This window comes from Oryza glaberrima, chromosome 2, assembly GCF_000147395.1.
Source record: "Oryza glaberrima chromosome 2, OglaRS2, whole genome shotgun sequence".
Taxonomy (NCBI): domain Eukaryota; kingdom Viridiplantae; phylum Streptophyta; class Magnoliopsida; order Poales; family Poaceae; genus Oryza; species Oryza glaberrima.
Window position 1 is genome coordinate 30,426,817 of NC_068327.1, and position 23,182 is coordinate 30,449,998.

The 23,182-nt window shown below is 46.2% G+C and overlaps 4 protein-coding genes across 4 annotated transcripts; 3 read left to right on the forward strand and 1 right to left on the reverse strand.

Annotated features, from left to right (window-relative positions):
• The first annotated feature begins 4,750 nt into the window (after nucleotides 1-4,750).
• On the forward strand, nucleotides 4,751-6,660 carry LOC127762413 (photosynthetic NDH subunit of lumenal location 4, chloroplastic). The gene is made up of 6 exons (XM_052286923.1): nucleotides 4,751-5,224; nucleotides 5,459-5,551; nucleotides 5,658-5,718; nucleotides 5,847-5,915; nucleotides 6,093-6,212; nucleotides 6,324-6,660. Exons 1-5 carry the CDS (start codon nucleotides 4,823-4,825, stop codon nucleotides 6,158-6,160), a joined length of 693 nt encoding a protein of 230 aa, XP_052142883.1. The 5' UTR covers nucleotides 4,751-4,822; the 3' UTR covers nucleotides 6,161-6,212; nucleotides 6,324-6,660.
• Nucleotides 6,661-11,154: 4,494 nt separating this feature from the next.
• LOC127762410 (2,3-bisphosphoglycerate-dependent phosphoglycerate mutase 1-like) lies at nucleotides 11,155-14,162 on the forward strand. Its single transcript, XM_052286918.1, has 9 exons — nucleotides 11,155-11,445; nucleotides 11,681-11,913; nucleotides 12,018-12,241; nucleotides 12,346-12,464; nucleotides 12,566-12,722; nucleotides 12,943-13,044; nucleotides 13,126-13,245; nucleotides 13,637-13,687; nucleotides 13,778-14,162. Exons 2-8 carry the CDS (start codon nucleotides 11,682-11,684, stop codon nucleotides 13,679-13,681), a joined length of 999 nt encoding a protein of 332 aa, XP_052142878.1. The 5' UTR covers nucleotides 11,155-11,445; nucleotide 11,681; the 3' UTR covers nucleotides 13,682-13,687; nucleotides 13,778-14,162.
• A 646-nt stretch (nucleotides 14,163-14,808) lies between these two features.
• LOC127762402 (type I inositol polyphosphate 5-phosphatase 5-like) lies at nucleotides 14,809-18,136 on the forward strand. The gene is made up of 10 exons (XM_052286910.1): nucleotides 14,809-14,999; nucleotides 15,106-15,196; nucleotides 15,352-15,423; nucleotides 15,550-15,634; nucleotides 15,718-15,822; nucleotides 16,035-16,629; nucleotides 16,717-16,910; nucleotides 17,032-17,140; nucleotides 17,282-17,430; nucleotides 17,534-18,136. The coding sequence occupies exons 1-10, from the start codon at nucleotides 14,919-14,921 to the stop codon at nucleotides 17,751-17,753; spliced, it is 1,701 nt and encodes a 566-aa protein (XP_052142870.1). The 5' UTR covers nucleotides 14,809-14,918; the 3' UTR covers nucleotides 17,754-18,136.
• A 24-nt stretch (nucleotides 18,137-18,160) lies between these two features.
• Nucleotides 18,161-21,835, reverse strand: LOC127762407 (uncharacterized). Its single transcript, XM_052286915.1, has 6 exons — nucleotides 21,534-21,835; nucleotides 20,457-20,547; nucleotides 20,074-20,250; nucleotides 19,824-19,922; nucleotides 19,483-19,725; nucleotides 18,161-18,976 (listed from the first exon to the last, which is right to left on the reverse strand). Exons 2-6 carry the CDS (start codon nucleotides 20,526-20,528, stop codon nucleotides 18,431-18,433), a joined length of 1,137 nt encoding a protein of 378 aa, XP_052142875.1. The 5' UTR covers nucleotides 20,529-20,547; nucleotides 21,534-21,835; the 3' UTR covers nucleotides 18,161-18,430.
• Nucleotides 21,836-23,182: the final 1,347 nt, after the last annotated feature.

A 23,182-nucleotide genomic window follows, 5' to 3' on the forward strand; every position in this document is an offset into this window, starting at 1 on the left:
TGGCGGGCAAGTGGTTGCATTTTGTATTATGATGTGTCGCTGTAACACACCCAAAAGTGAGGAGAAATGAGGCTTGTGGGGGCCATTGCTGACGACACGAATTATGGGCGGCACTTAACACTTCACAGTTCACAGGAGTACTGTCAATTAATCGGCATATTTCTTGTTTCTTTTCTCTGAAAAAGGTCACCGTTGGTGCAGAGTATTGTTTCACACACAGTTTGATTTTATGGAGTAACCAATTCCAAGTGGAAAAGTAGTGTAGTATAGATAATTAGCACAACTGTGAACCATTTGTGTCTACATTCCATTGGTTCTTTTGCCCTTTCTTCAGGCTCAGGAGGCATAATGAAAAGTATGCTAGAGGAGCTAGAGTAAAGGTCTCGCTCCAATTGGTATATGTATTTTTTCAGTCAGTATCAATTATAATAGCCAGGAGACAGTTCTATGTCCTATTAATAAACAGGATGCATATATATGAGCATATCGGTTTCTAATTTTTGAAATAGTATAAATGCATAATAGGGAAATGACTGTACCTGCTTATAGAGTAGTGGAGCAGTATATGTGAAGACTCTTCTCGGTCCAAATTATTATTAATTTGTGGGAAGCAACAAAAAACTGAACTATTATCATATAGGAGTATGCTACATCCTGAACTTTTCTGACTATGATACTGCACCAGAGCCATGGCGTTTTCTTAACTTCTCTATCCGGAACGGCCGGAGAAACGCATGTATGCAAAGTGATGTGCAAAGATTAGCCCCGGCGATAAACAAAAGGGGCACAGACGATGGCTGTACAAGTGTCTAGTCACGGGCTCACGGCACCATCATGCCGCCATGTGTAGTACGTGCTGTCTACTCGTAGCAAATTAAAGTTGGTCTCGCCGCATGCCCTGCCTCTGCTTCGGTTCGGTGGTGACCAACTGACCATCTGTTGCACGTGCAGTAATTCCTCCATCCGACCATGCCGCGTGTCGCGCGTGCCGTTAGGGCTGTCAAGTGTCAACAAACTGAGCTCGCTCGAGCTCCTCTGCTTAAGCTCAAACCGAGTATATTCGGCCTTTAAGCTATTAACCAAGTTTAGTCTAGCTCGATCAAGCTTGAACTTAGCCATAATAATTATCTTTTGATATGTATAATTGGTAGTGTGGTCCGCACATATTGTGCAGCTAACAACATTATATTTTTCTCACATAAATAACACATATATTTCCATATTTTATTATTGAAATATATTAAATGAAAAACTAATTTTAATTATGTAGTGATTTGACCAAACTAACCAATATGCAATTTTCATATTGTACTGTATACATGTGATAGTTATCCTTATTTTTAAATTATAAATTTCAGTTATTTATATATAGTATTCCTATAAAAACTCTAGACTCTTCTTTCAATATTTCTTATTTTTATACTTTGAATTTCATTTGTTTCTAAAATGTATTTATATGTGAACTCTATACTTGTCGACGTTTTTTATCAAGACTATGGTATTTGTATGGTATGGAGATCGTTGGTACCAGGGTATATGCGAGATTGAGGTAAAAGAGACAAACAAGGATTTTTATACAGGTTCGAGCCCCTTATCTAACAGGTAATAGCCCTACTCCTGTTGGCCGTAGCTAGTGTTACTTCATATTCATCAGAATTACACAAGTACAGTAATTGGGATAACTTATGTAGTTGTCGTCGACTTGGCGGCATAGATAACCAACACGTAGTCGATGACAAGGTAGTTTTCCTCCTTAAGTACGAACTCATCGAGATCAGAGATGACGCTAGATTCCTCTTGTCGTCCTCCGTAGGCACCATATTGGGTTTGACTAGGCTTATTTTTGATGTCGATGTCTGGCGGCGTGTGTTGGTGTCTATTCTGACTTGAATGTCGAAGTGTCTCGTTGTTTCCTCTCTTCCACTGGAGGGTCTTATATTTATACCCATAGACGTCCCCTTATCTAAGTAGAACTAGAGAGACAAGTATGAATACGATCCGAGTAGTCCTTGTCGTTTCCATACAGAAATCTACTCGTCCTTTCTTATCCGGAACTCCTCCTATACACGAGGCATGATTCCGTATAAAACTTGGTATATGGTGGGCCCCGCCGAGCCTTAGTCGATTACTATTGGGTATGTGGTATCCATAACCATGACAATACTCTTTTCCAGTATTTTTTTCAATTCCGAATTTTAGTTATTTCTAAATTGTATTTCTATATGGATTCTTACCTCAACTTTTAACTTTCTTATTTTTAATTCTGAATTTCAATTAGCTCTAAATTGTACCGGTATGGACTCTAGTGTACTCTTCCAATATTTATTTTATTTTGTTCCAAATTTCAGCTATTTTAAATTGTATTTCTATATGGAGTTGGTTTTTCTTTTTCTACAATTAATAAGAGAATTTCTAAGTCGTGAGAGTGAGCGTGGAGGCGTTTTTTTCTATTACTTTAATAAGTTAATAGACTATGTAAGTTAATTCTACTAATAAAAAGTAGGAAAGGACTAGGATAAATGTATGCTCCTAACACATACTAATTTATGTGTAGATAGGTACTATTGTAGTATGAAGCACGACAAAGATATGGTTTTTACGTGACAACCTTTGCGAAAAAAAATCACGAGTGCCGATGAGCAATAATCAGTACGTATCGAGGGTTGATTACAAATGCAGGAATTACAAGGGCGGTCACACTCTCCTCATACGATTTACAAGAGATTATAAGAGGGAAAAGACCAAGGCCTAATAAAGAAGACTTGATATATTGCATGCTGAACTCAAATTACATATATAACAATTTCGCCTCGAGACTAATATCCCTCGTGGCATAAAATAACATCAATCACCCCAAGAGTCTCACGTAGATAAAATCACCGCATTCTTACATATTGATTGGCCATAACGAGTATCTTGTATCTCAGTCCAAGAGTGAAAGACCATACTTCATGCTAGCTAATAGGGGAACTGGGAAGATTTGAAACCATACTAGTAAACTTTTCTGATTATATTTTATATTATTAATTTATCGAATTAATAAGATCAAATTCATTAGAAGCTTGAGCTTGACCTGACAAATCTTGCAAGCTTTGTCCTAGGTTCGGTCTAGACTTATTTGGAGCTCAAGCCAAACTTTAATCAAGCCTAACGAGCCAACCTCGACCTGCTCGCGACTCGCAAGCCGGCGTTTTTTAACGAGTTGCAAAGAATACCTGGCAAATCGCCATTGGGGGCCCAGATCTAATTTTCAACCGGCCTCGGCCTCGACCAGGTGTACTGGTGCGCTGGTAATGGCTCCAAAGTCCAAAGCTGGAATCATGGAAAAAGTACGCCGAAGGTCCCTCAACTTATCATCGAGTTACAAAATCGTCCCTCAACCGCAAAACCAGATACCGGGCGTCCCTTAACTAACAAAACCGTTGTGACCCCGGTTTTATCCAACGTGACGACTGAGTTAGCGCGTGGGCCCCACATGTAAGATGCCAGGTCATCACCCCTATTTCCCCTCCTCCCTTCATCCTCTTTCTCTCTCTTTTCGCAGGGCAAGCAGCAGGGCGATCGACGGGTAGGGAGGAAGCCACCGCGTGCGTGGGGGGTGGGGGTGGGGAGGGGGGCGGGGGTGTCCAGCGCCCGGCGAAGGCAACGCCGCCTTCTTCTTCGCCTCTTTCCGGCTGCTGAGCGGAGTTGCTGGCGGCGGTTAGCTCCACCACATGTCGCCGGGCTTGACGCGGGGGATGCAGATGGCAGTAGGGCCATGTCTCGCCATGCAGCAGCCGTCGACGATCCTCGCGCCGTCGCCAACAATGTAGCAGAAGCAGCAGGAGATCGGGTTTGGCGGCGGGCAGGGTCGGGGCTGGAGCTGGACCGGTGCCGATGTCTTCCTTGGTTCGCGCCATGGCAGCGGTGGCGGAGAAAAACACAGCTGTAGAGATGGAGGAGGCGCGGGCGAGGGATTGTGTTACGAGGACGACCTCCGTAGTCACGTCGCCGGAGAAGGAGAATGTAGGGTCAATGAGGGGGGCGGGGAGACCGGCAGCGAGCGACGGAGAGGGAGGAGGCAGGTCTGGCGAGGGGGGCGGGGAGGCCGGCGAGCTCGCCCTCATCCCACCTCCAACCCCTCCCCGCCTCCTCCCTCTTTGTATGCGCTAGCTGCCGGCCTCCCTGCCTCCTCCCTCTTAGCGTACGCTCGCTGCGGGAGCTGTGGGGGATGGCGGCGTTCTGGCTGCAGGCCAACCCCATCCTCGTTGGTGCCGCACCAAGTTGCCACAGCGCCACCCGTCGCCAGCTGCCCTACCAGCCTCCTCCGCAATCCGCACCCGCCGGCCGCCCTGAGAAGAGAGAGAGAGAGAGAGGGAGAGGAGGGGAAAATGGGAAATAAGAGAGAGGTGATGATATGGCATCTTACATGTGGGATCCACGCGCTGACTCAGCCGTCACGTCAGATAAAACCGGGGTCAAAACCACCGAAGGATCTAAAGTGAACGGTTTTGTTAGTTGAGGGACGCCTGATATCTGGTTTTGCGGTTGGGAAACGATTTTGTAACTCGATGACAAGTTGAGGGACCTTCGGTGTACTTTTTCCTGGAATCATCTGTCGTTCCACGGGCCACGGCCGCCGTTTGGCGACGAGACACGCGGCTTGTCCCGCAAAAAAAACGAGGATTCCTTCCTCGGTCCTCGGGTGTTGAGTTGGGAAAGCCCATGGCCCGCGACGACGTACGCGGGCGTTTATAACGACGCGACGGAGAGGTGCCCGCGTTGCAGCAGCCACAGTTTGGGGATAATCCGATTCTCTACTCCCCAAGTGACTCACTCACCGATGGCGCCTCCTCCTATCTCCTCCTCCCTCTCGCTCATGGCCTCCAACCCAATCCCGTCGCCTCCGGTCGCCAAACCGGGCAGGCCGCTCACCGTCGCGGCGTGCAGCAACAGCAGCAGCAGCTCCTCCTCCTCCTCCCCGTCGTCGACCTCGTGCACGGCTGCCTGGAGTCTCCCGGTGGCGACGTCGGCCGGCAGGAGGGGGCTGCTCGCGCTGGGCGCGGGGTTCCTGGCTTCCCCTGGGCTTCTGTGCCCCGCCGGCGACGCCGGAGCGACGCGCATCGAGTACTACGCGACGGTGGGGGACAAGCTGTGCGACATGAACGTCGTCAAGTCGGGGCTCGGCTACTGCGACGTCGAAGTCGGCACCGGCGCCCAGCCCCCGCGCGGCCAGCTCATAAATGTCAGTTCCGACAGAAGAGTTTCTCGCACTTTCTCTAGAAGAACCTGTGTTTTCTGAATATGATTAACTCCTGTATGGAGTAATTAAGCATTGGCAGATCATAAATTTGCCCAATTTGCATCAGTACCGATCCTTTAGTTAGTTCGACAACGAATAAACCTGCCATTTTTTTCTCGCCATGACACTGATAGGAGTTTCAAGTGTGTTAATTGGAGTTGTGTTCATGGTTGTAAGGTACACTACACTGCAAGATTTACTGACGGGATAGTGTTCGACAGCACCTACAAGCGAGGACGGCCACTGACAATGCGCCTTGGCGCAGGCAAGGTGCGCAGCTTTTGTTCATTGCACGTACATCTTCGATCGTAGCAAGCATCTTATGTAGTTATGCAAGGAATCTTATTGTTTGGTTCGTTCGCATTTTCATTCTCAGATCCTCCGAGGGCTTGAACAGGGAATCAGTGGTGGCGGTGGTGTGCCACCCATGCTCGTTGGTACTGTCAGAAATCCAGAAATAATAAGCATATGCATCTCTTTGTGTGTCAAATGCTAAAAATATAGTACTGCTTTTATTTTTCTTAATCACATCGTGTCTCTGTTGCAAATCGCAATAACATTACAGGTGGAAAGCGCAAGCTTATGATACCTGCAACTTTGGCATACGGACCTGAACCAGCAGGTTGCTTCTCAGGTAATAACGAAAGAAAAAAAAAGTAATCAAACAAGTAATCTTAATTTAATTCTAGAAATTTGAGACCAGATTAAGTTTCATGTATTTAACGATGTTTCAGTGCTATCTGTCTGGCTCCCTTATTAGCATTCGCTAGAAAAAATATACAAATTTACAGAAGATTTACTTATTTAACAGGAGACTGTAATATTCCCGGCAACACCACACTCCTATACGACATCTTCCTGGTTGGATTTTACAAGTGAGCATATGATGAAAAGGAATATGCATGACTTGAACAGACTAGGTGCAAACAAGGTATGGTGGTGGTATTCTGAACCTGTCTGATTTTTTTTTTCATCTGAAAACAGTATCCCTTGCCTAAAGGGGTTGTTGTTTGTTACATAAGCATGTTACATTCTCTGGCAGATTTTCGAGTAAATTTTGGCGTTTCATACAAGAGGCGGGACTACGGACAGATGAAGAGAAAGGGTGCGACATGCCTAAGCCCAGACGCCGAAAGCAAATGCGTCACCGGAGCTCCTTGGGTCTCCAATACGCAGAGTACTACATTTGCAATCTGTACCAAGAAGTGAAAGGATATATAACAAACCGGTCCTCTGATATACTATCAAATTGGTCTTATGTTTTCTAGAGAAGAAAAGTCTTGTGTTTGTGTAAGTATAACGTTGTAAAGACATGTCTCATTATTCATACTGTCATTGGTACAGCCAAACACAACAAAAATTCCCATCCTTTGTGGCAAGTCCTAACTAAATGAAGTTGAACTCTGACTGAATATCGATTGACTGGTGACTTCCAAACCTTCAACAGTTCAAGCAAGCTAATCGACTGTATCAATACTAATGTACTCAAAAAAATGTCGAAAGTTCGTGTCAAAGCACATGTGCAGTAGTAGCTTTGAGCCTTTGACTGCTGTCTGCACTGCAGTATTGCCACAAGATAATTTAATCATAGGTTTGTTAACCATCAAATCGAAACATGCATTGTTCAGACTTCAGAGAATATCCTAAAATCCTTTTATGAAACCAAAGAACACCCAAATCGTGAGAGTTGAACTATCGATTGACCGGTTCAGAGCCAGAACTGGGTAGGTGAATGAGGGAAGAAAAGGAGAGCTGCCATTTCCGTGGCAGGAAGACTCAAGAATTCCAAAAGCTTCTTGTCGGTTTAAAACGAAAACCTTTTTCGTCAGATGCTCTGAATGCTGCTCGGTGTCATGAAATTCCTCATGGTTGTTGGCGAGGAGCCCATGGTAAACACTAAACACGTAAAGTATCTGGTGGAAGATGAAAATTGGAGAAGCCACGGAGAAAAATAAAATAATTGGAGGTTGTTGAACTTGTGGTTTTCTCCGTACGTATATACTCCGTATCTGCGTTCTCTATTGCATGCATCACATGGTTGATGCAAAAACTGCTGGCATTGTATATTTGTATTTGGTTATGGCCAAGGTTGAATTGGTTCCTGGGGACACCAGGAGATCGAGAATTGAAATGTGTTCCGAGGATCTACGAAGGGTCACGTCCACGCATGTAACACATTTTTAATGGAGACTAGTGAGCGTGTACGTGCAAGTCACGTCGACATATATTGACCATATACATTCATTGTCTAAATCAATCATGAGGGTTAGTATGTGGTAACATAAATCATAAAAAAATTATGTTCTGGTAATGTAATCTTATTGGAATAAATCATTCCTTAAGATGTTGATAGTAAGTCCCATATCATTCCTCCTTGGTTATCTTTTCACATGTTGGCGAGCTTACCATATCAATTTGAGGTTCTGTATGTACTTAAAGATTTCTTGTTTGATCAAATTTATTTTGAATTTGTAAAAACAAACCCCTACCCCCATGCCTCTCTATGACATTTTTCTTCCGTACACTGAAGCAGCAATAAACACTGACTAAACATGTCAATGTGTGTAAGTTATTTTCAAGATGTCTGAAGCAGCAACAAACACTGACTAAACATGTCAATGTGTGTAAGTTATTTTTAAGATGAGCCGACTCACAACTGTTTGCTCCGCTCCCTGTGCCACCACAGCTCCTTGTACAACATGGCCACCAACGTTGCCTCCTCCTCCACACCATTGTCGCCAGCCGCCGTGGCGCCGAAGTTGTGGAACCAGCGTTGGCTGTTGCCGCCGCCACCGCCGCGGCGGCACACGCCCCACAGGTTGTGTCACAGGTCCACTCGGTATCGCAGCCACCACTCCTGGTCATCGTCATCAACCGCCGCCGCCATCCAAACTTCGTGGGTGGCCACGCTTGTGCGGACGCGATGCACGTAGCACAGCTCACCGGTGAGGTCCGCGAGACGGTCGTTGTTGTCGCAGGCCGTGCAGCCCAGAGAGGACGGGACCGCGTCGAACGCCTCGTCTCGCAGGCTGAACCACAGCAGCGCGCATGGCTGAGAGTCGTTGATGAACCAGTAGAAGAAACCCCCACGTGTGCAGGCAGCGGGTCTCCTCCCGCCGGGACTGATGGCACGCGACTGGTCTTGCATGCGCTGCCATCCATCGCCGGCACCTATGTCGAGCGTGAAGATCTCGTGTCCGATGTTGTAGACCGGCGGATCGTTGTGGGACTTGCAGTAGAAGCACCTGATGACGACGTACCTGTTCCGCCATGCGGTCGAAGCCAATCGCCGCCGTTGATTCTGTAGACCGTGGGCATGGGCTGCTGCCACTGCCGGGCGGCAGCACAACGAGCTCCTGGGGTGGCCGGGTTGCACACGAGCATGGCCATGTTGTACATGGCGAAGGCAAAAGGCCGTCGCAGTGGGTGGGGATGATATGGCAGGTGATACGGCCGCCGTTAGGGATAGACTTGTGGAGCATCGGATCAGTCTCGGCGGTGATGTCTAGCGGTGGCGCCGCCACCGCTCTCGCTCCCGGTCTAGCCGCCGCTCGCAGGGTAAGCCTTAGCCGGTGAAGCTGACAACCTCGGAGTTGGAGAGTGTGCTTTGTTGTCCCATATATCTTCCGTGCTTGTGACGGCAAGCAAGGATGACGTTGGCAGCTGCCTCGCGCGCGACCGCTTGAGGTGGCAGCGGACCAAGGCGGGGTCGTCGACGGCAGCCACGAGCGGCAAACTGCCCTGAAACATGCGAGGGATGTTACTGGGAGGTTCACGAAGATGTGGGAGAAGAACACGTCATCGGGGATGGATGTGGCGGTGCCTGCATAATCTTCTAGGATCACGGCAACAGCGGCGGCGGCCGGTGGATGCGGTGGATTGATTTGCCGGTGAGGTGAGGCGGGCGGAGCGGCGGCGTGGGTTCGTTCCGGTGGGCGGTGCAGCATGGGGATGGCGCGGTGTGGTGCAGTTTCTTTCTTTCACAGTGATTCTTTTTTTCGTGCGCGGTGCGGTTTCTTTCTTAGGGATGACAGGTGGGACCCACGTGAGAGTGGGTCTAAAAGATTGCGGGATTGGTAATGAACTGGTACTTTTTATATTAGTAGATTAGTATAGAGTATAGATATAGATTTAATCAAGAATTTGTGCAACCGGACCCACGTGTCAATGAGATAATAACGCAGGATTAAGAGGATGATTATTGTGCAAGATTAATTAAAGGAACACGGGTCCCACCTGACAGTGTCCCTTTTCTTCTCTTCTCGATTTCTCCTCTTCTCGATTTCTTCTCTTCTCGTTCCTCTTTCTTCTTCATGCGCGCACGAGCGGAGGAGGGCGAGGCGAGGCGAGGGGTGCGGGGCGCGGTTTTTTTCGATTTGGCGACGGTTAAGCGCTAATTGCAGGGTTAAGCGCTAATTGGGAGGGTTAAGCGCTAATTGTAACTAAACAACTTGTGCTTTTTATATTAGTGTAAACAACTTGTGCTTTTTATATTAGTGTAGATGAAGTCGGCTTGGGAATTTCAAATTTCCAATTGCACAATTGCACTGCCTTCTCTGTATCCAACAATTCATTTCCCCTTTTTAAAAATAGAAAATAAATTCATTTCCGATTAAGTCAAAATTTCCCATTATCTAAAAAAAATCATGTCAAATTGGTTTCCACCACTTTTCCCACCACCCAAACTTAACTTCCAAATTTCGATACCACTACGAGACTCCAAGTTGTTTCTTCAAACCGTGCTCAAGTCGAGTAGTATCCCAGCAAATTTTAAATTTTCAAACACCGTGTAATTTAGAGGGATGCTTATATAACGGAATCTCGTTCAGACAGGATGATACTTACGAGGTATAAGTTCTAATACCTGTGAGAGTATCGACTTCGGATACCGGTGAGTATCGAATGATTCATGCGAGCTATCAGGTGATACTTGTGAAGTATCAGACGACACTTGTGTTACCAGTTTATAATAACAACGGGCATTAGATGATTACTGTGAGGTGTTAGTTGATGCTTGCAAGGTACCACGCGATACTTGCAATATCATGTTATGATATCGGTGGGTATCAGATGATTCATGTGAGGTATCAAGTGATACTTGTAAGGTACCACGCGTTACTTATGATATCGTATTCTGATATTATAGTTATCAGATGATTCCTGTGAGGTGTAATGTGATACTTGTGAGGTATCAAACGATACTTGTGAGGGATTAGACGATACTCCCAGCGGACGACAATGTAGTTGACGAGGAGCAGGTCCTCCTCTACCACCCACGGTCCATGCCAAAGGTCATCGCTGGTGTTCGCGTCCTCCGTGTCGAGCAGGTCCTCCACATTAGAGGTCATCGCTAACGGCCGTGTCCTCCGTGTTAAGCAGGTCCTCCACCATTCACACCCCACAGCGTATGTCATCACTGGCGGCCCCACCATCCACGGCCCACGCTAGAGGTGGTCGCCGGCGGCTGCATCCTCTATCGTCCACGCCCCATATTAAAGCTTGTCGCCGACAACCATGTCCTCTTCTCGCTAAGCATGTCCTCCTCCACGGCCGCGCCAAAGGTCCGCGGCGGCGGCCGTCTTCTCCTCGTTGCTCAGCTCTGGCTCCTCCCTGCGATTTTCTTGGATAGAGAGGGGACGCACGAGAGGACCCGGATCCCGTCGTATAACATTTCCGGTAATTTAACTCGCAAGCACAATCTTTTTCCCACAGCACCAGCCCACGTCGCGGTCGTCTCGTCGGAAACCTGAAACCACCACGAGCCAAGAGCCCAAGAGCGAACCCACCCACCCACCCACCCGGTCTGTCTCCTAACCCCGGTCGCTTCTATAAAACGGAAGCCCGAGACGAGACCGACCCACCGCACCGCGCCGCACTTGCGCCAGAACTCGGGAGAGCGAACGAACGCCTCGTGCTCGTCTCGTGCAACAAACGAATCCTCCTCTTCTTTATTCTTTTTTTTTTTCGTCCTCGCCCTTCCGCCTCCTTGGTTTCGCCGCCACCCCGGCGATCTCCGTCGACCCACCCGCCCGCCGCCACCGCGGATCTCGCTCGGTTTCGCCGACCCTGACGGGGAACCAACCAGAGCTATAAGACGCGCCCCTCCCCCCTCTCGCTCTCGATCGAGTCCGCGGGCGTGGTGCTGTTCTCCGATTCCTTCCCAGGTATGAATGTGTTCCCCTCATTCCTTTCCCCTTTTTTGCGATTTGGAATCCATGGTGAGGGGAATGGCGGTGATTTTACTGGATTCCGCGGTCGCTTCTGTTTCCTGATCTCCGTAGTGTGGTTATTTTGGTTTGATGCGTGGACCAGCCGTCTCCAGATTGCTCAATCTTAGTCGACTAGGGAAGAGGAAGAATAAATCGCTGAATGTTGTGTTGTTGTTTCTATGGAGAACAGGATGGCTGCTTCCACGTCCCAGCATGCGCTCGTATCCGTCAAGTCGTTGTGCACCGGTGCCAACTTTGGTTTCGAAAAGAGAACCAGCAAAGTGCGTTTTGTTTTGGTTGGGAGGTGCTGCTCGGGCACCCGGAAATTGGGTTTGGTATGCGCTTCAAACTCACATTCTTCGGTGATGGAGCCGGCTCAGCTACCATTGAGCCCCGAGAGCGGAAACACCCCAAAGAAATCAAGTAACCATCTCAAATCCTGTTAGACTTGGAATGTAGTAGCTGCACATTCTGTTATTGCTATAATTGATACCGTGATGCTATAATAACATTCTTTCTTCTTGCAGGTGAAAGTGCGCTCATATTGATCCGGCATGGTGAATCGCTATGGAATGAGAAAAATCTATTTACTGGCTGCGTCGATGTGCCCCTGACCCCAAAGGGTGTTGACGAGGCAATTGAGGCGGGTAAAAGGATATGCAATATCCCAGTTGATGTAATATACACCTCGTCACTAATTCGTGCTCAGATGACCGCTATGCTTGCCATGATGCAGCATCGTCGTAAGAAGGTTCTCTACCCTCTCTATTTTGGACATCTCCACTAGAAAAACAGGGCATTTTTGCATTTGAGATCAAATATGTAAACAGGGTCTGACACATGCAACCATGATAGGTTCCAATTGTTGTGCACAGTGAGAGCGAACAAGCTCACAGGTGGAGCAAGATATACAGTGAAGAGACAAAGAAGCAATCAATTCCTGTCATAACAGCTTGGCAGCTGAATGAACGAATGTAAGTTTATCTGCCCTCTATGATGTAGAGTGATCATTAGGTAATATGCACCTGTAGTTTAGCCACTTGAATCACATGAGAACTTTATCTCATCTTGTTAGGTATGGGGAACTACAAGGCCTTAACAAGCAAGAAACTGCTGATCGTTTTGGCAAAGAACAAGTTCATGAATGGCGTCGCAGTTACGACATTCCTCCCCCAAATGGCGAGAGCCTAGAGATGTGTGCAGAGAGAGCAGTTGCTTATTTTAAAGATCAAGTAAGGATATGATTGAATACTGTTCTTTCAGTTGGACATCTGGTGTAGCAATAGTTGCTTACCTGCATTTTCTCTATTATTGTGTTTGTCATCTGGTTTGTTGCCATCACTCGATGCTGCATCCAACCTAGGACCCTGTATTGACCTACCTTCCTGTTTGTGACTATACCATTTAAGAGGAAGTTTCTGTTCTAAGTTGTATCTGTCTTTTGATCTACAGATTGTACCTCAGCTTGTGGCTGGAAAGCATGTGATGATTGCTGCCCATGGCAATTCACTTCGTTCAATTATAATGCACTTAGACAAGTTGACTTCTCAAGAGGTAATATACTTATTTTCTGGTATTACTTTTCATTATTCTGAGTTCATTTATTGAAACAGGTATCAACCACTTTTGTTTCAGGTTATCAGCCTTGAACTGTCTACTGGCATTCCTATGCTGTATATATTTAAGGAAGGAAAATTTATTAGACGGGGGAGTCCGGCAGGCCCTTCTGAGGCAGGTGTCTATGCCTACACCAGGGTAAGAGTTCTCTCTCTATTTACAACTGGAAAGTGTTGGATGCAATGTCATGATTCAAACTATATATTGCCTAACTGAAATAGAAACATGTCAGTCCATATGCTGCAAACTATTAAAACTATACAAACTGAAATAGGAACATAACTTGCTTCACTGGTGTCTCAACATGTCAGTCCATATGTTGCACCCGTACTTTATTAAACCCTATCCGTAATTCAAATCAATTGACCACAACAAGGTCTTTTATGGCCTACGATTGATATTGACGTTTTTCCCTGTAATTGTAAGGAGTACATTTTAAAGTTGAGCAGTATATTATTTGTAGTTATGGACAAATGCCTTTATCTCTGCGAATATTTTACAGCCCTAAATTCTTTAAATTTGGATGCAGAGCTTGGCTCAGTACAGACAGAAGCTTGACAACATGTTTCAGTAACCATCTGTAAGTAACTGCACATTATTATCAGATATAGAAACACATTAGTCCAAAGAGGTTGGAATGATCATTCTTTACCTTTGATGCCTGATGCAGGCTCTGTTTCCACCAGCATCTGAGGAATTTTCATCCGTCGAACATACAGTTTATCCCCCCATCTGCCACAAAGAAGTGGCTAAGCATACTATTCAGTATGGGCTGCAGTTTGTAGCATCCTTCTTTTTCGTTTCGTTTGAAACCATGCAGCATGTAACATGGATATCTAGAGACTTTAGGGACAAATTAGGCGATGACCTAGAAGATACAAACGGGGATGAATTTACATCACCATTGTGTTCTCGTTTTGTGGCTCACCATTCATAAGATGTTGCGATAACAGAAATTTGTAATGGATTCATATACTGGACAAGTTGTGTGTGAGCTATTCTGCCTTTTATACTTCTCCTGACGAGCGAATGCCTTTCAGCCTGTTCTTCAGCAATATTAATTTATTAATTTTGTCCAACAAACTTAGAAAAAAGAACACATGTCGACAAGACATGAACTTGCCAGTACTGCATATCTCAATTCAGAGGCGCTGAAACCAGCCAACAGATGGTATCTCAGCATGGAAAAGTCGGTGATATTTATAAAATTTATGAATTGGAGGTCAAAGCTTGGCGATTGATGCTTCGTTCATGCAAAACAAGCAACCTCCCCATGTGATGAAAAACTGCACCGGCTCATCCCAAGTACATAGGTTTTTCTTATTTTTTTTAGCCTGCAGATCATCTTGCTGCTTATACTTTATTTTACCGCCCCACTCCCCAGCAAGTACATCCATGTAATACCCATCAGGCCATCATACTCTTAAATGGCCTATAATTAAACCCAAAAATAAGCTGACAAACCAGAAGCATCCTAAGTAACGTGATTTCATCTGCTAAATCCAAGAAAAACACAGACAAAAATTTCCTACTCCAGAAGGCACCAAGGAGGCAAGAAGAAAGAAAGAAAGAAAGAACCAAGGGCATCTAGCTCCCCTGAATCCCAGGAACCCATTTCAAGCACTCACAATTCCCTCCCTGCCACCCATTTTCACCACCCACATTTACCCCCCCCCCCCCCCCCCCCCCAATTTTCTGCCCCCACTACTCCACATTTCGCTCTCGCTTTGCCGGGAAAAAAAACCGCCTACCACGATAGGCTCCCGGATGAGGGTCCATACCGTTTGCTTGCTTCATTTACATCGAGCTGGATGTCAAATCACAATTCTCCCTGTGACATCCCAAAGCCTGCCTCTGTTGATGAATTCGTCAAGAATGGCAAGAAGAAGAAGGTAAGATCTCTCAGCAGCTCGTCCAAAAAAATCCCTTCAAAAAGAGGAGAAAATTCAGAATGTGGCTGAATTTTGTTGCTTGTTCTTGCTCTATTTTTTTTCACAGTCATTCATGTCGAGCATCTTTCGGAAGAAAGGGAGGAGCGGCACGGGGAGCTCGGACAAGAAGCTGCTATCGCGGAGGGATATCGTCTTCGGTTAGTTCCACTGCTCTTGATCCTCTCAAGCTTTCTCTTTTTTTTGAACGAACCGGCACTAAGCCATCCAATTTCAAGCTTTCATCAGCTTGGAGAACGAGAACTCCATGGTTGACGGTTGCATTGTGTTTTCTTTTGTATGTTTTTTTGGGTAGGTTTGGATGAGAAATGCGACGATAGGTCGGAGCTCTTGGATTCTTCCCCTGCCGTCCGCAAGAGCTTTTCAGGCACGTAGTTTGCTGCGTGAACATTGCATGGTTTTCTGATCATTTTGGAGAATTCGTATGCAAACACATGATTACGCTGAATACATGATGCAGTTAAGTTGATGAATTTGTTTTTCTTGGTTTCAGATCGGCATTGCGCCACAAAAATTGAGAGCTTGACTCTAAGCTGCTTGGATTCACCCCACAGGCAGTTCGATACCCGGGAATACCGGTAATTATTTAAACTGAATGTTATTTTTTTTGAAGAGAAAAGGAAGTTGTGATGAATTTGGACCCTACCTGACAATTTTGCAGGGTGTTCGTAGGCACATGGAATGTGGCTGGGAAGCCTCCTAACAGCAGCCTTAACCTGGAGGATTTTCTACAGATAGAAGGATTACCTGATATATATGTCTTGGGGTACAAAAATACTTCCCATTTTTTAATACTCTGCATCAGTTCATCATCTGACGTTGCATTCTTGAGATAGAAAAAAACATATAAATTTGCTCTATGTTTGTGCATGGACATGATGAGTTGAAGATAACTTTGCATTCTTAGCCGTAATGCAGCATGCTAACATGAATGCCATCTCTGAAGAAATTGCTGATCAATTCTGAGACGTTGCACAGGTTTCAGGAGATCGTTCCTCTGAACGCAGGCAACGTGCTGGTCATCGAGGACAACGAGCCAGCGGCGAAGTGGCTGGGCCTCATATACCAAGCTCTGAACAAGCCCCAGGACCAGTCCTCCGGCGACGAGCTGTCGCCGCCGGAGACCTCCGACAGCCGGCAGGGCGGCGGCAGCGGCAGCCGCGACTCCATACCCAAGTCGTCGAGCGGCGGCATGCTCTTCTTCCAGAAGCCGTCGCTGAAGATGCTGAGCAAGAACTACCGCGTGGACAGCGCGCTGGTGAAGACGTGCACCTGCCTGACCGACCCGTCCACCATGCAGCGCCGGGCGCGGGAGATGCGGGAGTTCCTCTACCGCATCGAGGCGTCGCCGCCGCCGTCGTTGGCGTCGGCGGCGGCGGCGGCCGACGAAGACGGGGGCCCGGACGCCGGCGGCGAGCTGGCGAGGAGCAGCGTGAACTACTGCCTGATCGCGAGCAAGCAGATGGTGGGCATCTTCCTGTCCGTGTGGGTGCGGCGGGAGCTCGTGCAGTACATCGGCCACCTCAGGGTGGACTCCGTCGGCAGAGGCATCATGGGCCGCCTCGGCAACAAGGTGCTCGACGCGGTCTTGCTTTGCCTCTGCTCGCTGTTTGGTTCATTGGATTCATGGCGCCGCCATGGCTGGCTCTCCTGCTTGCAGGGTTGCATCGCGATGAGCATGACGCTGCACCAGACCAGCGTCTGCTTCGTCTGCAGCCACCTCGCCTCCGGCGAGAAGGAAGGCGACGAGGTGAGGAGGAACTCCGACGTCGCCGAGATCATCAAGAGCACGCAGTTCCCGCGGATCTGCAAGGTGCCTGGCCAGCGTATCCCCGACAAGATCCTTGACCATGAGTAAGCCATTGCCGATAAAAAATCATGCATTTGCTCAAGGCTGCAATGCACAAACATTTTCACAAACTCTGCATTGTCAAAATGTACTACTAACTAATGATGAACTCATCTGCAAATCCAGCCGGGTCATATGGCTAGGAGACCTGAATTACCGAGTCGCGCTAAGCTACGACGAGACGAAGACGTTGATGGGGGAGAATGACTGGGATACATTACTTGAGAAAGACCAGGTATGAGCTAGTATATGAAGTATGAATGAACAATGCTGCCGTGTAAACCTGCATTTTTTCAGATATGCTACAGTGATATGACACAGTAAGCACCTGCTTAGTTTGGTAAAATGTTACTGACAAGATCGCATTCCTGAGCAGTTGATGATCGAGAGACAGGCAGGGAGAGTGTTCAAAGGGTGGAAAGAGGGCAAGATCTACTTCGCACCGACGTACAAATACAAGCAGAACTCTGACTCATACGCAGGGGAGACGGCCAAATCGAAGAAGAAACGAAGAACACCTGCATGGTAGGAGAACAAGCTGCATGCTCTGAAGATTCAGACATGCTAGCACTGACACTTGTTGAGAAGAAACTGAAATTTCTGACGGATCCATCCGTGTAAAATGCAGGTGTGACCGGATACTGTGGCACGGCCAGGGAATCGAGCAGCTGCAGTACATCAGAGGGGAGTCCAGGTTCTCGGATCACAGGCCTGTTTGCAGCGTGTTTGTGATCGAAGCCGATGTAGATAATGGAAGCATGATCAGAAAGGGCTACTCAACTCTGGATTCCAGGATCCATTTCGAGTCTCCGATACCACAAAGACACAGCTTCTACGATGATTTCTGACTTGTGATTAGTGGTTTTGTCTATACTACTATACTTGTAGCTTAATTACAAAAAGCAGGAATGTGTCTACTTTTGTAGTGGGTGGGCTGCATTTTTCAAGCCTAGCACTTGTCTTACACTAACTGGAGTAAATGGTGGCTTCTGACCAAAATACGTCTGAACAACGGACAACTGGCTGAGCGGAAGTGCTTTGTGTCTTACTAAATTTTTGATGCGATGTCTTAGTAAATCACATCATACTTTCCTTTTATATTGCGATGATGTTCAAAGAAAGCAGTAAACAGTTTTCTATTGCAATGATGTTCAAAGAAAGCAGAAAACATTTCTCCGATTCGAAAAAAAAAAGGATTGCAAGATATAGCAGGCAGTAAGTGAATAAACCCTCGAGAGAAATGACAGGAGGAAACTGAGTGCAACAAAGTGTCGTGCTGTTATTTATCATCTGGCAGATATTGTTGCGAAAGGGTTCTCAAATGAGGTCACGAAGGTTGGGATGGTGGTGCCGACTACAAAACAAGTCAGGCAACACATTCCTGCTGTGTGTTAAAGCGTTTCTAGTTAACATTTGGTGTTCATCTCTTGGTGAGAGCTGAGAATTCACTGTGTTGGAGTTCATATCAACAGTTGGCTTGCATTTTTCATGGTGGTATTCATGGATCAGACGATGAACAGACACTTCAATCTGCCGGGGTTATACCTTTACCTTCGCCTGGCAAGCTTGTCAGCTCAACTCCGTTTGATGAAGTCACTGCGGCTTTCCCATTTTCAGATTCAGTCTCTTTTTCTTCTCTCTTGTCAGATACAGCCACTGTTTCTTCCCTCTTCCCAGATACAGAGTCTATTTCTGCCCTCTCAGATTCACTCTCTGTTTCTTCCCTGTTTTCAGATTCAGTATCTGTTTCTTCCCTCTTTTCAGATGCAGTCTCTTCACTCTTCAAACCTGAACTACCTTCTTGTGCCATGTCCTTGTTCACCATCACATATGGCTCTGAAGCAAGAGCAGAATTTTCAGGACTCCAGAACAATGGCATCTTGATGTCATCTTCTCTCATCCTTGCAGCATAATCATTTATGTTAAAAGTAGCCTGGTTTTTGCCACCAAATGCAGATTCTAATTCTTCCATGTTAAAAAGGTCTTCCATGATCTTGTTAGTCTCAGGCCTATCTGGGTATACAAATTTGACCTTGTTGAAAGTCTTTGGCTCAAGAATGGGGCTTGCGATCTGCATTTAGATAAAACATGATGTTAATTTAGTTTTATATGCTACAATAGTTAGTTGCCTACGGGTGTGACAGCAAGAATGTATGTGCTGTGCTCCATCATTATAAGAAAGTTCCACCTTGAAGTGTATACCTTACGTTGTACTCCATTACATTATATTTGACAATACTAACCACTGTGATTTTATCTTTGACAAATATTTTTTTATAATTACAATGTTTTGATTAATGCAAGTAGTGTAGTTATATTTAGCATGCAAAGTACTTTGACAATACAACATATTTTTAGATATTTATAATATTTTTTTTAAAAAAAAGACGAGTGGTCAAAATTAATACTACAAGAATAGTGTCTGGTGTCAAGTATAAAAAACGAAGGGAGGGAATAAGTCTACAATGCAAACAAGAGAACAATGCATGATCAGACAATTAAATGGAACACATTATCCCTAAATTTCTGATTGAATATAAATACTAGTACGATGATCAAAGCTGTGTAAAACCATACCTTCCAGAAAGACTCAAAAAACTTAGGAGCATTGTAAAGAATTGCAACACCCAATCTTTCAGGATAGTGACCTTGTAGGACATCTGCTGTCAACTTTGTCACATGAAGTGATATGTTAGATAATGAGAATCCAGCAAAATCAATGAGCCAAACCATCTGACTCTGGTCATGCGGAAGATTCAGAATTGCATTCTCCATACAGTATACCAAATATCTGATCTGCCCCTTGGCCTTCTTGGTATTCTGGAAAACAAGATAACAAAATTGGATGACTAATCACAGTTTTTATGCACGCGTAAACTATAAATTTTTTTTACAAGGGAAAAGGAGCATCAATAAACCTGAACTCCAGGTCTCATGACAAGAATACTCCGTCCACTCTTGTCAAAGTAATCAGTTCGGTAGATTTTTCCAGTTGCAGCTTCGTTTGCTATCTCATCCTATATTGAAATTCAAATAGTGCAAATGTTTCACATAGCTCTAGAATGGTACAAGGAGAATCACTCGTATGTGGATGTGGATAACATGACCTGTTATTACTTCTCTGGAGCAATAAAAGGTTTCTTAAGTAAAGAGGTGAGGACAGCTTACCCAACGGATCTCATCTGGCTTATACTCTGAACGCCATTTCAAGGTTTTCTTCAGCATTTTCGTGGCCTTCTTCACTTCCCAGTTCCTCGCTACCAGGTACCTCGCAATCGAAGCATCTGAGCAATATAGCGCAGCTTTTCCTGATAGTTGTCCTAGGGCAGCTCTAACTTCACCAATCTATGAGAAGAATTCAAAAATGAGAAACAACACCAACTGATCTAACAACACAATAGGGTTAAGGAAAAAATTGCTCCACGGACAACTCATAAGTAAAGAAAGGGTCAAGGGGATGATGACTAAGAAAGATTGAGTTGCATTTAAATCTTATCTGATGTTTTAGAACCAAACAAACAAAAACCTGAACCTTTGTGATACTGGCTCACCTTGGATAGCCGCTGCTCAAACAGTGCCGCTTCTTTTCCATCACCATTGTTCACACCGCTTGCGGAGCTCATAGTGTCCTTTTGTTACTACCTACCATAGAGCATAGAACATACAAGAGCTCATAAGAACATCAATCTGAATTACACCAAGGACGATAACCACATCAACATTATGCATTATGCATGAAAAGCAAAAATATCATAATGCACAAGTGTTGACCAGTGTTGGCTTTGCTGTTATGCAGTGAAATATGTTCTATTAGCAGAAACAAAATCAGTAGTTCCTTTTTCTAAAACTGCTTACTGTCTTCAGCTAGTGTGGCACTATGGCAGCGTTGCAATCTAACAAGCCATTTAGAACAGACAGCACAGAATGGCTAGGAAATGGTCCATCATAAATGCAACAATGTTAACATTAACCACCAACTCGCATTTCAACGATATCCAGTTATCTTCCACGTGATCCTGGCACAACACAGGAGCGCACGAGACCCCCAAATATCCAATCCGGTGAACAAAACGAACAACGAGGGGACCCGAACGCCTAATTTCAGCGCAGCAAGTAGCGTCAGCTCACAAAGTACAAGTCCACAACCCTTACCCAGAATCATCGAAGCTCCCGAAAGAACCCAACCAATCTCGCCCAAAATCGCACTGATGGAACAGAACCAATAACCACAGAACCCCAACTCTTGCTTCGCGCGACGCCAAGCACATGCCGCAAGAACCAAGAAACCTAGCCACGTTCTTGAGATGGCACCCAGGAAATGCCAGAACACACCATGATTCTCCCACAAACTCCAGAACGGCGTAGCAAGAAATGCAAGATTCCACCTTTCGTTTGGCTCGAAGCCAATAAATGCAACCACGCAAAACCAAAATACCCCCATACACATATCCACCAATCGGAAGATCTCCCGCGGATGCAACAAAACGCTCGGGGACAGCAACAAAACCCCCCTCAAAAGAACAAAGCAAACTTTCTCCGTTGAAAGAAACGGATGCTTCCAGTCAATCTCCTCCACCCAACAGAAGCCGCGACGACGCAACAAGGTAAAGCTAGTTCTTAGCGCTCACCTCGGCGAGACGGGACGCGCGCGCGCGGTGAGCTCGACTGCCCGAGCCCCCGATTCCGGAGTCGTCGGGCTTCTTCGGGTTCTCAGCCCAGGCGTCTTCCTCAGTTCCTCCTCCGTTTGCTTTGGAAGCCGGGGAAGAACCGAAGAAGGGAAAGGTAAGAAGAGACTGGTCTGATCGAATCCGACGGCTCAGATTTCTTTGACTCTATCGCGTGGACGTATCCGACGGTGGTAGGGCTCGTGGTACGGGCCCACACTACGGGAACACCGGGTAATGGAGAGGGGAAAAATACATGTAAGATTTTTTGTCCGGTAGATATGAGCTGTTTGTGAAGCTGGCTTTGGGTTCGTTGGCGCTGTGATCGTGAGTGCTGGATATGATAGGATAGGATTGGATTGTTTAAATGATGATTTAATCGTATTTAATTGCTGAAAAGGTTCTTTGAGGTGTGTACTCCATCTATCGCTTGGAGAATCTCTATGCTATTATTTCCAGCATAACTGGATATTTGGGTGTTTTTTTGCCATTGATCAATGATCAGCAGCTCCATCGGATGTTGCTTTTCTAAAACTTGTGCATCAGGAGACGTTGGTGTCACTCAGTATATCAACCCTTTTTTGGGACATCCTTGTAACATTTTCTTTGGTTGGAGGATGCAAGGAGTTGATTCAGTACGGGGCTCTGGTAGGCAGTAGCGTCCTGTTTGAAGTTTTAAGGCTACCTTTTTTTTTTTTTGGTGATTTTGTCCATAGCCGTCCCTCTTGAACGTTGAAAATTTTCCAAAGTACAGTGCTCGTTAGGTTGGAGAAGTATTATTGGGGCAACACAGTTTGAGTTGGCCATGCATGACGCTAGCTGTCACAAAACTGTTAATTTGGGGGCGTGACTCACGTTTGTCTGAAGAACGTGATTGGATTCTCCAGAGTTGTATTTTCTAAACATGGGTTTTGACCCTATCTGGAGCTCTGGAAGTACCGGGACTCCGGGAGCAGTATTTCATTGTGGCAGCACCGCGGTAGTGGTACGTGTACGTCTCTCCGCTGAAAATGGGCTGGCGGATTCATTTCTGGGCCGAATCGACGAAGATCTTGGTTGATCAACCCAGTCCACACGTGTCTCCGCAACATTTTGGCCCAACTCACGCAGCGAAACAGGCTGAAAGGCCGAAACCCCGGAGTCCCGCGCCCCGTCGCTTGGTGGGCCGAGGCGGGAGGAAAGAGTTGCTATCCGATCCTACACGGATTCTACGGAGGCCCAGAAATCCCACCGTTTCTCCGTGCTCGGCCCGCAAAAAACGCTCATGCCGCCCCCTTCTTGCCGATCGTGCATCCTCGCGGCGGTGCCCTCATCTGCTCCGCGATTCTGCGTGCTGCCCCACTACGATTCGCCAGCCGCGGCGGCGGTGCCGGGTGCGTCGGTCGGTCGCTAGCTGACCCGGTGAGCGGTGATCGATCGTCGAGATCTGTACGCGCCCGTCGCGATCGATCCAGGGACGGCTGAGTTCTGACTTGTAGTAACAATCTGTCTCGTTCGTTCTTCCACAGGTCCGGTATCCGAACAAAGGTCAATACTAGTAAATCTTTGCAATTGTGGGATAGAATAGAAGTTCTTTTTGCAAGATAAAACAGAAGATTACTAATTGCAATTAT

Coding starts and splice junctions, on each gene's coding strand:
- LOC127762413 (XM_052286923.1), top strand. CDS start 4,823: ATGGCGCCTCCTCCTATCTCCTCCTCCCTCTCGCTCATGGCCTCCAAC. Junction 5,552..5,657: donor TGCGCCTTGGCGCAGGCAAG/GTGCGCAGCTTT, acceptor TTTCATTCTCAG/ATCCTCCGAGGGCTTGAACA. Junction 5,916..6,092: donor ACCAGCAGGTTGCTTCTCAG/GTAATAACGAAA, acceptor CTTATTTAACAG/GAGACTGTAATATTCCCGGC.
- LOC127762410 (XM_052286918.1), top strand. CDS start 11,682: ATGGCTGCTTCCACGTCCCAGCATGCGCTCGTATCCGTCAAGTCGTTG. Junction 12,242..12,345: donor TGCAGCATCGTCGTAAGAAG/GTTCTCTACCCT, acceptor CAACCATGATAG/GTTCCAATTGTTGTGCACAG. Junction 12,723..12,942: donor TTGCTTATTTTAAAGATCAA/GTAAGGATATGA, acceptor TTTGATCTACAG/ATTGTACCTCAGCTTGTGGC.
- LOC127762402 (XM_052286910.1), top strand. CDS start 14,919: ATGTCAAATCACAATTCTCCCTGTGACATCCCAAAGCCTGCCTCTGTT. Junction 15,197..15,351: donor GCGGAGGGATATCGTCTTCG/GTTAGTTCCACT, acceptor TTTTTTGGGTAG/GTTTGGATGAGAAATGCGAC. Junction 15,635..15,717: donor TTCGATACCCGGGAATACCG/GTAATTATTTAA, acceptor ACAATTTTGCAG/GGTGTTCGTAGGCACATGGA.
- LOC127762407 (XM_052286915.1), bottom strand. CDS start 20,528: ATGAGCTCCGCAAGCGGTGTGAACAATGGTGATGGAAAAGAAGCGGCA. Junction 19,923..20,073: donor AGCCAGATGAGATCCGTTGG/GTAAGCTGTCCT, acceptor ATTTCAATATAG/GATGAGATAGCAAACGAAGC. Junction 18,977..19,482: donor TTTTTGAGTCTTTCTGGAAG/GTATGGTTTTAC, acceptor ATCTAAATGCAG/ATCGCAAGCCCCATTCTTGA.